We start from the raw sequence: 12184 nt of genomic DNA, 5'->3' as shown, positions 1-12184 counted from the left end.
AGATAATTGGGAATCACCTTCAATCAAGGAAGAAGGCCATACAGGTTAAAAAACAAAGGGGAAATGAAGGCAGGTATACATACATACATTTGAGAGAGAGAGAGAGAGAGCTAGGAATTTGATAAGGGAAGTAAAGATACAAAAGGAGAAACCTATGGCCAGCAGTGGTAAAGACCACAATAAAGTTTAAGTATATTAGGAACAGAAAGACTCATAACAACGGTATTGGTCCATTACTAGATGGAAAAGGTAGAATTATCAATATTAATGCGCAAAAGTCAGAAGCGTTCCATAAATGTTTCTCTTGTATATTTGGGGGGGGAAATAGATGATGTAGTCATATCGATGATATTCTTTCCATTCCATTAATCTCAGGAGAATGCTAAACAGCAGCTACTAAAGTTAGACGACAGGTTTGTAACTTGCATCTATGAGTTTTTAAAAGGGCTGCCTGAGGAGCTTGCTGAACCGTTAATGTTGATATTTCAATACATCTTTGATCACTGGGTAAGTTCGAAAAGACTGGAAGACAGCTAATGTTGTGACAGTATTTTAAAAGGGTAAGCAGTCATTATAGGCCTGTCAGTTTGACTTGGATCCCAGGCAAGATAATAGTCGTTGATATGGCATTCAAATAATAAATAATTAAAGGAGGGTAAAAATATTAATGCATATCAACTTGGGTTTATAGAAAATACATCTTGTCAAACTAATGTTATGTCTTTTTTTTTATGCGATTACAAGTTTGGCTGATGAAGTTAATAGTGTTGATGTAATAACTCCTGTAAGGCTGTGGTACCGCTGTTGTATCGCGCAACATTTTAATTAAAAATCTATAACAATACAAAATTAACATGGCATACATTAAATAGATTAAAAGCCGGTTAAATGATAGTTCTCAAAATGTAATTGTTTTTTAAATATTTTATTAAAGCAAAGGTATGATAAAATGTCAACATACTATATTACTCAGGATCAGGTTAATATTCAAAGAACCTGGATAAAGATTCTGGTGTGCTGGCTGAGGGGCCCTTCTCATCTGAGTACACTAACAAGGATGACCAAATTTCCAAATACCCTATCTTTTTTAGCACTTCTATTGTGTATATATGGAGTGTGAAAGCTTATTCCTTACAATAGTCTATATTTTACTATGCCACAATTCCATAGGAGGAAAAATCATATTTTTCCAATAATGCGCAGTATAAAGTCTTGCTGCTAACAATTAACAAAAACATTGTCATTCTGTTTAAAAGATAGATTCTCTATTGGAGCATTAAATAAGCAGGGCAAGGGATGATTCAGAAGCTGGCCCTTTATCATAAGATGAATCTCTTTAATAATTTCCTTCCCAAACCATCTAATTCCTGGACACAATCACCACTTATGCAAGGATGTTCCCATTTCCCTGCAAGTCCACCCAACAGCGTGCGTCCCTAATAGCAAAAATATAATAGATCTTACAAGGAGTTTAACGGCATCCATACAGTAATTTATTTTATTTTTTTAAAATCTTTATTACCTACACAAATTGAAGATGTATATTCCCTTTCCCATGTACAGATCCAGTCATCCAGTTTATTTCTTTGCCCAAACCCCTTTCCTACCTTTTCGTCTTTGTTGTTTTCTTATCATTTTTTTCAATCAAATTTACATATATCTTAGAAATTAAACCTTCTTTGAGTGCTTGCTCATGTCCATTCCCAATTTAGGTGTATGTGCGCGCCACATGCACCAGTGCTGGAAAACTTTTTCCCCTAGTGGTACCCATACAAGCCAGCTCTAATGTCCTGTGCAGCGGTGTGCACGTGTGCCTGCATATTGGTGCCGCTGGCCCCCCTCCCTCTCAGTTCCTTCTTGCTGCCAGTGACAGTGCTGGAACACCTCTTGCCGTCGCCAGTTCTCTTTCTAAAACTTAGTGGTTTATTCATTGTTCTAGTGTATATAGTTAATAGTGATATTAGTTATATAGATATAGTTAATAGTGATCTCTGCCTCCAGGTCCATGGCAACCGCCGAGGGGGAGGATATCCTCACGGAGCCCCTGCTACACAATCCCCAACTTCATGTGCAGGTGGTGGAGACCCCCTCGGTGTGACGGAGATTGGTCCTGGCAGGAGTCACCAGGATTGGAGACCTCCTGAACTATGACTGGCGGGGGACTGGGTGGATCCCCAGGTGCTGGCTTGGCGCATAGGGCTCTCCACCCTTTGAGCCCCCGGCGCATACTCCAGGAGGTTAGGGCAGCTTTGCCTCCCGCTGTTCGGGTTTACCTCAAGCAGGTCCTGCGAGAGAGTGCTCCACACCTGCCCCTCAGTCCTAGCCCTCCAGAGTTTTTCAATCAGGCCCCAACCCCGCGAGCCCCTCCAGCCATGCTCTCCCCACACACTGAGACAGCTGCAAGATTTGCAGCTGATCCATTTCCGAACTGCGCTGAGGGACCATCTGTACACACTTGTGCTCCACACCCTCCATTTCCTCACCCTTGTGTTCCGCCCAGACACCAAATGGCGGGACCTAATACCACCTGTGGAGGATGAGGATCCCCAGTGGGCGAGCCTCTATTCTACTTTAACCCCATGGCCTGCCGGGGACATCAAGAAGCTGTGAGCACAGGTGTGTACTTGGTGCGGTTCACCCCTTACTTTGACACCTGCCCCTTCTGTGGCATGAGGGAGATCCTGGCACACGTCTACCTTGAGTGCGCCAAGCTGCAGACCCTGTTCTGGCTCTTCCAGAACTGCACTTTTCCCTGCACCTGTTCTTGTACACACAACCTATCCATGGACCCACAAAGTCATGGGACCTTACCGTCAACCTCCTCCTAGTGCTGGCCAAGGTGACTATTTATAACACCAGAGAGAGGATGTTGGATGAGGAGGTGATCTGCAACTGTGGGGCCTATTTCCTTTCCTCCGATCACGCATCCGGGTGGAGTTCCTCTGAGCCACGTCCGTTGGCTCTTAAGACACCTTTGAGGAACAGTGGGCACTGTCCGGGGTTCTCTGCTTATGTCCCCCTCAGATTCCTTCCATTTAACCCTTTGACTTTCATGCCTGTTCCTGTTTTCTCATTTGTTGTTCCCCCAAATGTAGTTGAGTCCCAGGCTTTGTAGTTCCTCCCTTTAGGTTGATGAGGGGCTATATCTCAGAACCCAAATAGGACCATCTTCTTACACCCTCTTACAGCTGCCCAGCCTGACTTTGTCACAGAGTAAATACACAATTCTGATATCAGATAGATGCCTGCCAGCAACAAACACAGATTGATCAGGGTAAATGTATTTTGATAAGATGAGACTCAATATCTTTGTTAGCACCGCGGCATAAATTTTAGTATTCACATTAAATAAAGAAATAGGTCTGTACAATTGGGATCATTTGCATCTTTACATGAATCCAGAGTCTTGTTTTCCTGCTGTATGCCGTTAAACAATTCAGTTAAAGTAGAGACAAGTACTTGGTTTAGAGCTCTATAATACTTCCCAGGAAACCCACTGGGATAAGGAACCTGACTGGATATACATTTTTAATTATGACTTAAACTTCCTCTACAGCAAGTCGCCTATCAAGAACTACCACATCATCCTCTGAATGTTGAGGTGGTTTCACTCTTCTCAAAAATCTATTTATAAATTCAGGATTTGGTTGCTCTGAGGCATACAGAGTATGGAAAAAGTTAGCAAACATTTCAGAGATGTCTAATGCCAGTTATTAGATCTCCCTATTTATTTGTAATCAGGGCGTTTGCGGATTCATACTTTTTCTTTTGTAACTTTCTCGCTAAAAGTCTATTAGCTTTATCACCCATATCGTAATATATTTGTTTAATATATCTAAGTATTTGCTAGTCTTACCAGTTTGTAACAGGTTAATTCTTTCTTGTATCTCAATTGTTTTCTTATGCTCTCTTTTCGAGCCTCTTGATTTCCAAAACAGAAAGTTCTTTAACCAAATTCTGTTCTTCAAGAGCTCAATTCATATGAAGGCTAGGGTACAAAATAAGTAACACTTAGCCAGGGACATAAAAGGTAATAAGAAGTTCTTCAAATGCATTCGGAGTAAGAGAAAGACAAAGGAAAATGTAAGTCCTCTACTTAGTGGGGAAGGAGAGCTAATAACTGATTACAACAATGAAAGGAGGAAGGAATGCAAGCCAAAATAGGGAAAGAACAAGTTAAAGAATATTTAGATAAATTAGATGTATTCAAGTTGGCAGATCCTGATGAAATTCATCCTAGGGTACTTAAAGAACCAACTGATGCAATCTTGGAAATTTTAGTAATTATCTTTGAGAACTTCTGGAGGACAGGTGAGGTCCCAGAGGACTGAAAAAGGGCAAACATAGTAAGTATCTTTAAAAAGGAAAGCAAAAAGGACCCAGGGAATTACAGACCAGTCAGTCTAACTTGGACACCTGGAAAAAATTATTAAGCAATCAATTTGTAAGTAACTTGAGGATAATAGTGTTATAAGGAATAGCTAGGGTGGATTTGTCAAAACAAATTAATACCAAACCAATGTAATTTCTTTTTACAGGATTATTGATCTAGTGGGCAGAGGGGAAGCAATAGATGTGATATATCTTGATTTTTAGAAAGGCTTCTGACACAGTCCCACATGACATTCTCATAAACAAACTAGGGAAAAGTGGTTTAGATGAAATTACTGTAAGTTGGGTCCACAAGTGGTTGAAAGACTATGCTCAAAGAGGAGTTATCAATGATTTGCTGTCAAACTGTGAGGGTGTATCTAGTGGGGTCCTGCAGGGTCAGTCCTGGGTCCAGTACTATTCAATATTTTTATTAATGACTCGGATAATAGAATGGAGAGTATGCTTATAAAATTTGTGGATGACACAAGGATGGAAGGGGTTGTGAGCACTTGGGAAGACAGGATTAGAATTCAAAATGCCTTTGACAAATTGGAGAATTGGTCTGAAATCAACAAAATAAAAAGTCAATAAAGACAGGTGCAAAGTACTTCACTTAGGATAAATACAAAATGAGGAATAACTGGCTAGGTTGTAGTAGTGCTGAAAAAGGATCAAGGGTTACAATGGATTGCAAATTGAGTATGAGCCATGTGATGCAGTTGTGAAAAAGGCTAATATTCTGGAATGTATTTACAGGAGTGTCGTATGTAAGGCCCGGGAGGTAATTGTCCCACTCTATTTGGCACCGGTGAGGCCTCAGCTGGAGTCCTATGTACATTCGGGGTGGCACACATTAGGAAAAATGTAGACAAATTGGAGGGAGTCCAGTAGAAAGCAACAAAAACAATAAAATGCTTAGAAAACCTGACCTCTAAGGGACATGTTCAGTCTGGAGAAAAGAAGGTTGAGGGGGGGATCTGATAACAGTTTTCAAATATGGTAAGGGCTGTTACGAAGAAGCTTGTGATCAGTTGTTCTCTACATCCACTGGAATTAGGACAAGAAGTAATGGGCTTAATTTGCAGGAAGGGAGATTTAAGTTAGATATTCAGAAAAACTTTCTAGCTATAAGGATAGTTAACCCTGAAATAGGCTTCCACAGGAGGATGTGGAAGAGAGGAAGGTAATCAGGAACAGTCAGCATGGATTTATCAAGGGCAAGTCATGCGTGTCCACCCTGATTGCCTTCTATGATGAGATGACTGACTCTGTGGATATGAGGAAAGCATGGATGTGATATACCTTGACTTTAGCAAAGCTTTTGATAGTCTCCCACAGTATTCTTATCAGCAAGTTGAAGTATGAGTTGGATGAATGAACTATAAGAGGGAATAGAAATCTGGCTATATTATCGGGCTCAACAGATAGTGATCAACGGCTCAGTGTCTAATTGGCAGCCGGTAACAAGCGGCACGCCCCAGTGGTCAGTGCTGGGGCCGGTTTTGTTCAACATCTTCATTAATGATCTGGAAGATGGGGTAGATTGCACCCTCAGCAAGTTTGCAGATGACACTAAGCTGGGGGGAGTGGTAGATACACTGAAGGGCAAGGATAGGATACAGTGACCAAGACAGATTAGAGGATTGGGCCAAAAGAAATCTGATGAGGTTCAACAAGGACTAGTGCAGAGTCCTGCACTTAGGATGGAGGAATTCCATGCACTGCTACAGACTGGAGATTGACTGCTAGGCAGCAGTTCTGCAGAAAAGGACCTGGGGATTACAGTGGACAAGGAGCTGGATATCAGTCAGCAGTGTGCCCTTATTGCCAAGAAGGCTAATAGCATATTGGGCTGCATTAGTAGGAGCATTGCCAGCAGATCAAGGGAAGTGATTATTCCCCTCTATTCTGCATTGGTGAGGCCTCATTTGGAGTATTGTGTCCAGTTTTGGGTCCCCCACTACAGAAAGGATGTGGACAAATTGGAAAGTGTTCAGCGGAGGGCAACGGAAATGATTAGGGAGCTGAAGCACATGACTTATGAGGAGAGGCTGAGGGAACTAGGCTTGTTTAGTCTGCAGAAAAGAACAGTGAGGGGGGATTTGATAGCAGCCTTTAACTACCTGAAAGGGGGTTCCAAGGAGGCTGGAGCTAGGCTCATCTCAGTGATGATAGATGACAGAACTAGGAGCAATGGTCTCAAGTTGCAGTGGGGGAGGTCTAGGTTGGATATTAGGAAAAAAATTTTCACTTGGAGGGTGGTGAAGTACTGGAATGGGTTACCTAGGGAGGTGGTGGAATCTTCATCCTTAGAGGTTTTTAAGGCTGGCTTGACAAAGCCCTGGCTGGGATGATATATTTGGGGTTAGTCCTGCTTTGAGCAGGGGGTTGGACTAGATGACCTCCTGAGGTCCCTTCCAACCCTAATCTTCTATGATTCTATGATGTGGAATCCCTGTTGGAGTTTTTTAAGAAGAGGTTAGACAAACATGCCTGTTAGGGGGTCTAGTTTATTTGATCTTGCCTCCATACAGGGGGCTGGACTTCATGATCTTTTGAGATCCCTTCCAGCCCTACATTTCCATGATTCTATAGGCCCTAGGAATTATTTTGATGAAGTTCTATGTCCTGTATTATACAGGTCAGACTAGATGATCACAGTGTTCCTTTGGCTTAGGAATCTATGAATCTGTGTATTTTTGCTGTCTAACATAGGGTCTATGAATAGCATCCATTTATCTAAATTAAATACCTCAGTAATTTTAAAACTACTTTTGCCCATTTTACATAGAATTTCATTATTAGAAAACACAGTTTTTAAAATATTCTTCATTTCATAGTAAAAAGAATGCTTATCCCAAAAGTTTTTAAGTGATGGAAATAGAGAAGTTACATTGACTAGACCAGTGGTCCCCAAACTTTTTACATCGCACCCCCCCTTATCTCTGTCCACATCCTTCTCCCCGCCCCCAAGTGGGGCTGGGAGTGAGGCATGGTTGTGGGTTGAGGCTGGAAGGGGGGGCCCAAAGCTGGGAATGCGGTGGGGACCAGGCGCTCGTGGTCAGGCCAAGTGCAGGGGACTGAGGCTGGGGACTGAGACCATGTCTAGGAGCTGGGGCTAGACCAGGGGCTGTGGCGGGGGGCTGGACCAGGGGCCAAGACCAGGAACTGTGGCTGGCGCCAGGTGGCCAGGTGCTGGGAACCGAGGCCGGCACTGTGGATAAGCGCTGAGCTGGGGCTGCGTTGGGGGAGCCAAGACCGGGGGCTATGGCTGGGCACTGGGAGCCCACGGCCTGGGCTATAGCATCCGGAGCTTGGGGACTGCAGTCGGGCAGGGGGGCAGGGCCAGCAGCCGAGGCTGGGCCAGGGGCCACAGCTGGGGGTTGGGACTGTAGCAGAGCTCGGAGCAGAGCAAGATTGGGTGGTGATCCCTCTCTGCTCCTGTGGTAGCTAGTCTGGGCCTGCTGTGTCCCTCTCCATGTTCCTGCATGCCCCCTTAGGGTTGCATGCCCCACATTTTGGGGACCTCTGGACTAGACATATGCATTAGCAGTGTGTATATATGAGGCACTGTTCACTAAAGTGTAGCTGTAGTACTGTAAAGTATACTGGCACTACAGAACTGTAGTATACTGTTGAATAGTAAAGATGCAACACAAGTCTTTGCAAGTGAATACACAACATCAATTCTGAAAACTAAGGATCTTGTGAAGAAAATCCATAAAGCTCTTTTGTGGGTCATTCCCAAAACTTAGCTCCAACTATCTATATAGACAAGAGTAATTTGTGAACACTGAAAAGAAACAAAGTTGTCTTTGTAAGCTTTACAAACTTATCCCACCATCCTCTAGTTCTAGAGAGGAAAAATGATAGATTACTATTCAAATGGAGACATTAGCACATACATAACTATTTAATCACAAGCCGTGTTTCGATATGTATATTGTTAAACGCACATCTATCCGTATACATGAGGTTTGTGTGTAGGAGTGGCAAAGAGGAGAGTGGCGAGGAAGGGTGAATAGGGAAGGAAGGAGGATATGAGAGAGAGAGAGAGACAACAGGGAGATCTGAGAGGTAACTAGAGGAAGAGAGAAACAGGAAAAGTAGATAGGCAGAAAGACAAAACACATCTTGCCATAGATTATGATAACAGATGAAGTTGTACCATACTTCTGTAAATAAGGAATCCATTGTTTCTTCCTCTTTGTTCTTTCTAGGACCCATTTAACTTCCCTTTGAATAGTTAGCTGTGGAATATAACATTTTCTTGAAGTCCTAGTGAGACCACAAGAATGAACTTTCAGTGATTTGTGTAATCAGCAGAAAGCTATGATGAAACTATCGCAATGTAATGCAAAATATGACTTTTAAATTAGTAGATTTCATGATCCAAATTACTTGTTAAAGAATCCTTTCCTCCTGCTCTTGTCTCTCCCCTCTGCTCCTCCCCATTCCACCACTCCCTTGGTTGCAGTGGGCTTACATCACTCGTTTGAACGGTCACTTTTTTGCTCTGCTTGTAGTAATGCTGCAGTTTATTCCTAGAAGTATTTGGGGTTTTTGTTTAGGATACAGATCTTTTATTCTTTTGACAAATGTTTTTATTAAATACATTGGTTATATAACTTTCATATTGCTTCAAAAGTTTAAAAGTAAACTGGTTAATTCTATTAACTGATTTCTCTAAGAAGCTTTATTAAATTGTTTGGTTTAGTGCATAGCAAATGGCGTATACTTTCAATGCATTAATTTTAATGAGCTCTTATCTGAACAGAGACTGCTCTGAACTGTGCTTTCACCCAGACTTAGAAGCTTTATGTGCACTCTGATAAAAGCTAAGAATGCATAAGAGTGTCAGCTTAGATGGCTGGAAGTTGATGTGGAATACTGGGAATGGTTCCAGGTGTATTGATTCTCTATTCTGTAAGCTCCTGAAAGTGGTTATAGAACATAAAAAACAAAATAACCAAATGAAAACCCACCCACTATTTTAACAAAATAAACATGAAATTTATGCAATATCTATGCATTTTTGCCTTAGATCTAAACTTGGAGATATTGGAGTGGTACCATTTACTTTTAAAACAACCCATATTTACCTTTAATCTTTCACCAATTTTAACTTGATACCTGATCATAAAGGCAAATTTTGAATTGCAGAAATTTAGATACAGAAAGAAAGTAACGGATTGAGTTTCTTTCTTCCCAAGTCACCTGTTTAAATCCAGACCATGGTAGTAATTGAAAGCCTTTTCCATTTGATTGTTGTTTCATAGTTTGTGAAACATGATGGTGGTTTCAGTCAAGGTCCTAGAGAACAGATGTTCACATAACAAAACCACCATCACAACTAGCTGAGTTGTCCACAGTCTTAGCAGAGAGGCTAAGGATTGAACTTTCTCTTCAGGTCCTATGTATCTTGCATTGCCTTTGGTCCACTACATATTTGTTCTTCAGTTTCAGCACAGGCCTTTGCAGTGCACTATCTTTTTATGATTCACGTAAAAAAATATTAGTAGGATTATTTTTCCTTTAGCATATTTAATATTTTATAATGAATGTTAGTTAATTCTGAATGTTAATATTGATGACTTAGGCTCAAGCTCCCCCAGACTGCTAAGAGTTGAAGATTGTGTTGTATGTTTTTTAAAAGGTGATTTCCCCTTCATCTGCAATATCTTTTGTGCCATATATAATACCAATGTCATACTAATTTAGGCAATGATATACACTTTCCTTGAATCTTCATTAGTTTAAAATATTGAGTATGTTTTTCCTGTTTTCATTGAAAGGTAAATATTAGAAGATGACAAGATATTTGGATTTGTTTGTAATTACCCTTTCAGGGTTGTTATAGTGGTATTGTTATTCTTTAAGGTATAATGTAAGGCTTACCCACTTGTTCCAGTTTTTAATTAATTACCATCTCAACAAAAAATGGGTTGTGTATAATTTTGAGTCACCCATTCAATTTGCGAGTTTAAAACTGAACATAAGGCATGCAGATGCCATTGATGGACATTAGACAACAAATAATTTTGCACCTTACACACCTGCCACATCATGTGACCAAAAAAAGAAATTTGCATTTTGGAAGAAATCATGGACATTTGCATAAAGTGCTTCTGGTAGTGCAGGGATTTCCTGACGAAAACCCCAAACTCCGGTTAATTAATTCTATGCCCTCCCACCTGAGCCTACTTCCATATCTGCCCCTGACCTCCACCCCACGTCAAATCATTTTGTACTTCTCAGCCTCACATCATTTTTGCACCTCTGGCCCACATTTTCTGCCTCTGCTGTTCCTCCATCTCTCTAGGGTCTTTTTCACCACTGCCACCCAGACCTGGATAGCTCCAGGGGTTATATTTCACCTCCTTCCCTAAGCAGGTGATCTTGATCTTCCCATCTTGTTTCCCAGACCTAGAATTGCTGGGGGAGAGGCAAGGGAAAGTGTGGATGGAGCAGCTGAGAGGAATCAGCTCATTACAAGAGAGTGGGGAAAGAGGGAGCAGAGCAACCCTGAGCTGCTGTGACTCCTCCTCCTTTTTTTGTTTCCTCTTGTGAAAATGGTATTGGCTCCTCCCATCCACTTCTCAAAACTTTTATTAACTCCTGAGGAGAGGAGAGTAGCTATTCTAGCCACATGCAGCAGTTTGGATTGGCTGTTCTTCCTATGGAGAAAGGAGAATAAGTAAGGGCAGTCAGAGGGGTTTTTCTCACAAATCCTAGCAGGATTAGAAAATCTGAAGATACATTGGGTCTGACTTTATAGAGGGGGATCATTCCAATAATTGATTTCACAGGAAAATACATTCCAGTGTTGTTTTGGGGTGAGTGTTTTCCATGTTTGATGTACCTGTATTGTGTGAAATGTTTGTTTTTTGCTTTATCTTTTATTTGTGAGCTTCTGAGAAATTGATTCTGTCCTTCTTAGAAAAATGGTTGCCGTTAAAATTTGCCAACACTTACCACATAATAGTAGAGCTTAGGATGGGAATTTAATAAATTTAATTAAATATCAGGGAACCAGTTTTTCTTGTGCTTGATAGGGGTTGGCAAATGCTGACTTTTTAATAGGTTCTGTTGTAAATCACTTTTTCTAAAGTGAAACAAAAAGAGAGATAATTTACTTCTAAGGTGAGATATCCACCGCAAAATAGTAAATATAGTTTATCATTTTAGAAAGATTCAAATGTCCATCTTGCAGATATAGAATTGTAATATAAATCTTTTGCTTTTACATTCGTACTTGCAGATGTGCTCTCAAGTTACTGTTGTTTGTTTTTTGTTTCCAAATAATTTGTTTGTTTTTCTCTTTCCTTTTCTTGCCTCTTTGTAAAGGAGTCAATCACTGTCAGCATAAAGTAAAGAAAGCTAGGCGCTTTCTCCCTTTCGTCTTCTGTTCCCATGAATCACCACCTAAGGGTACTACACTGCTCTTTGTACAGGCTGCCTTATTAACCCAACAGCTGAATATACTAACTCTGTTACTGTTTGTTTACAATTTTACTCCAGCCTCAGGTAAACAGAGTTCCAAGAATAATCACATTAAATTTCTGCTGTCTCTTACAATTGGATCTTCAGTGAGATGTGTCATATACTTTCTGGATGCTATTTTCATAGGAGAGTTTGTTCTGTCATATGTGACGGGGGCAAATGATTTAGTAACTTCATTTGTACAACTGTGCAGCCACAAAATCTCTCAGTTTTCTTCTTTCAGCAGTACACTTGGATTTCATTCTTGGACCCCTGATACAGCATGCAAATGAATGAAATAGGATAGCGGCAATAAATGTAGTTTGAG

General features: G+C 41.0%; 1 protein-coding gene across 6 annotated transcripts in view; it reads left to right on the top strand.

Annotated features, from left to right (window-relative positions):
• Window positions 1–12184, top strand: part of PTK2 (protein tyrosine kinase 2) — a 340248-nt gene that overhangs the window by 249161 nt on the left and 78903 nt on the right. The window contains exon 15 of one of the 6 annotated variants that reach the window (XM_067558327.1): window positions 11722–11805. The exons of the other annotated variants lie outside the window; for them this stretch is intronic. Coding sequence (XP_067414428.1) covers window positions 11722–11805 — 84 coding nt within the window. The remainder of the gene's footprint in view (window positions 1–11721; window positions 11806–12184) is intronic. 6 annotated transcript variants of the gene reach the window in all.

This window comes from Emydura macquarii, unplaced genomic scaffold, assembly GCF_026122565.2.
Source record: "Emydura macquarii macquarii isolate MOO-44397 ecotype Brisbane River unplaced genomic scaffold, CSIRO-AGI_Emac_v2 contig_1947, whole genome shotgun sequence".
Taxonomy (NCBI): domain Eukaryota; kingdom Metazoa; phylum Chordata; order Testudines; family Chelidae; genus Emydura; species Emydura macquarii.
The sequence above is the reverse complement of the archived record's forward strand: the minus strand, read 5'-3'. Positions and strand labels throughout refer to the sequence as shown.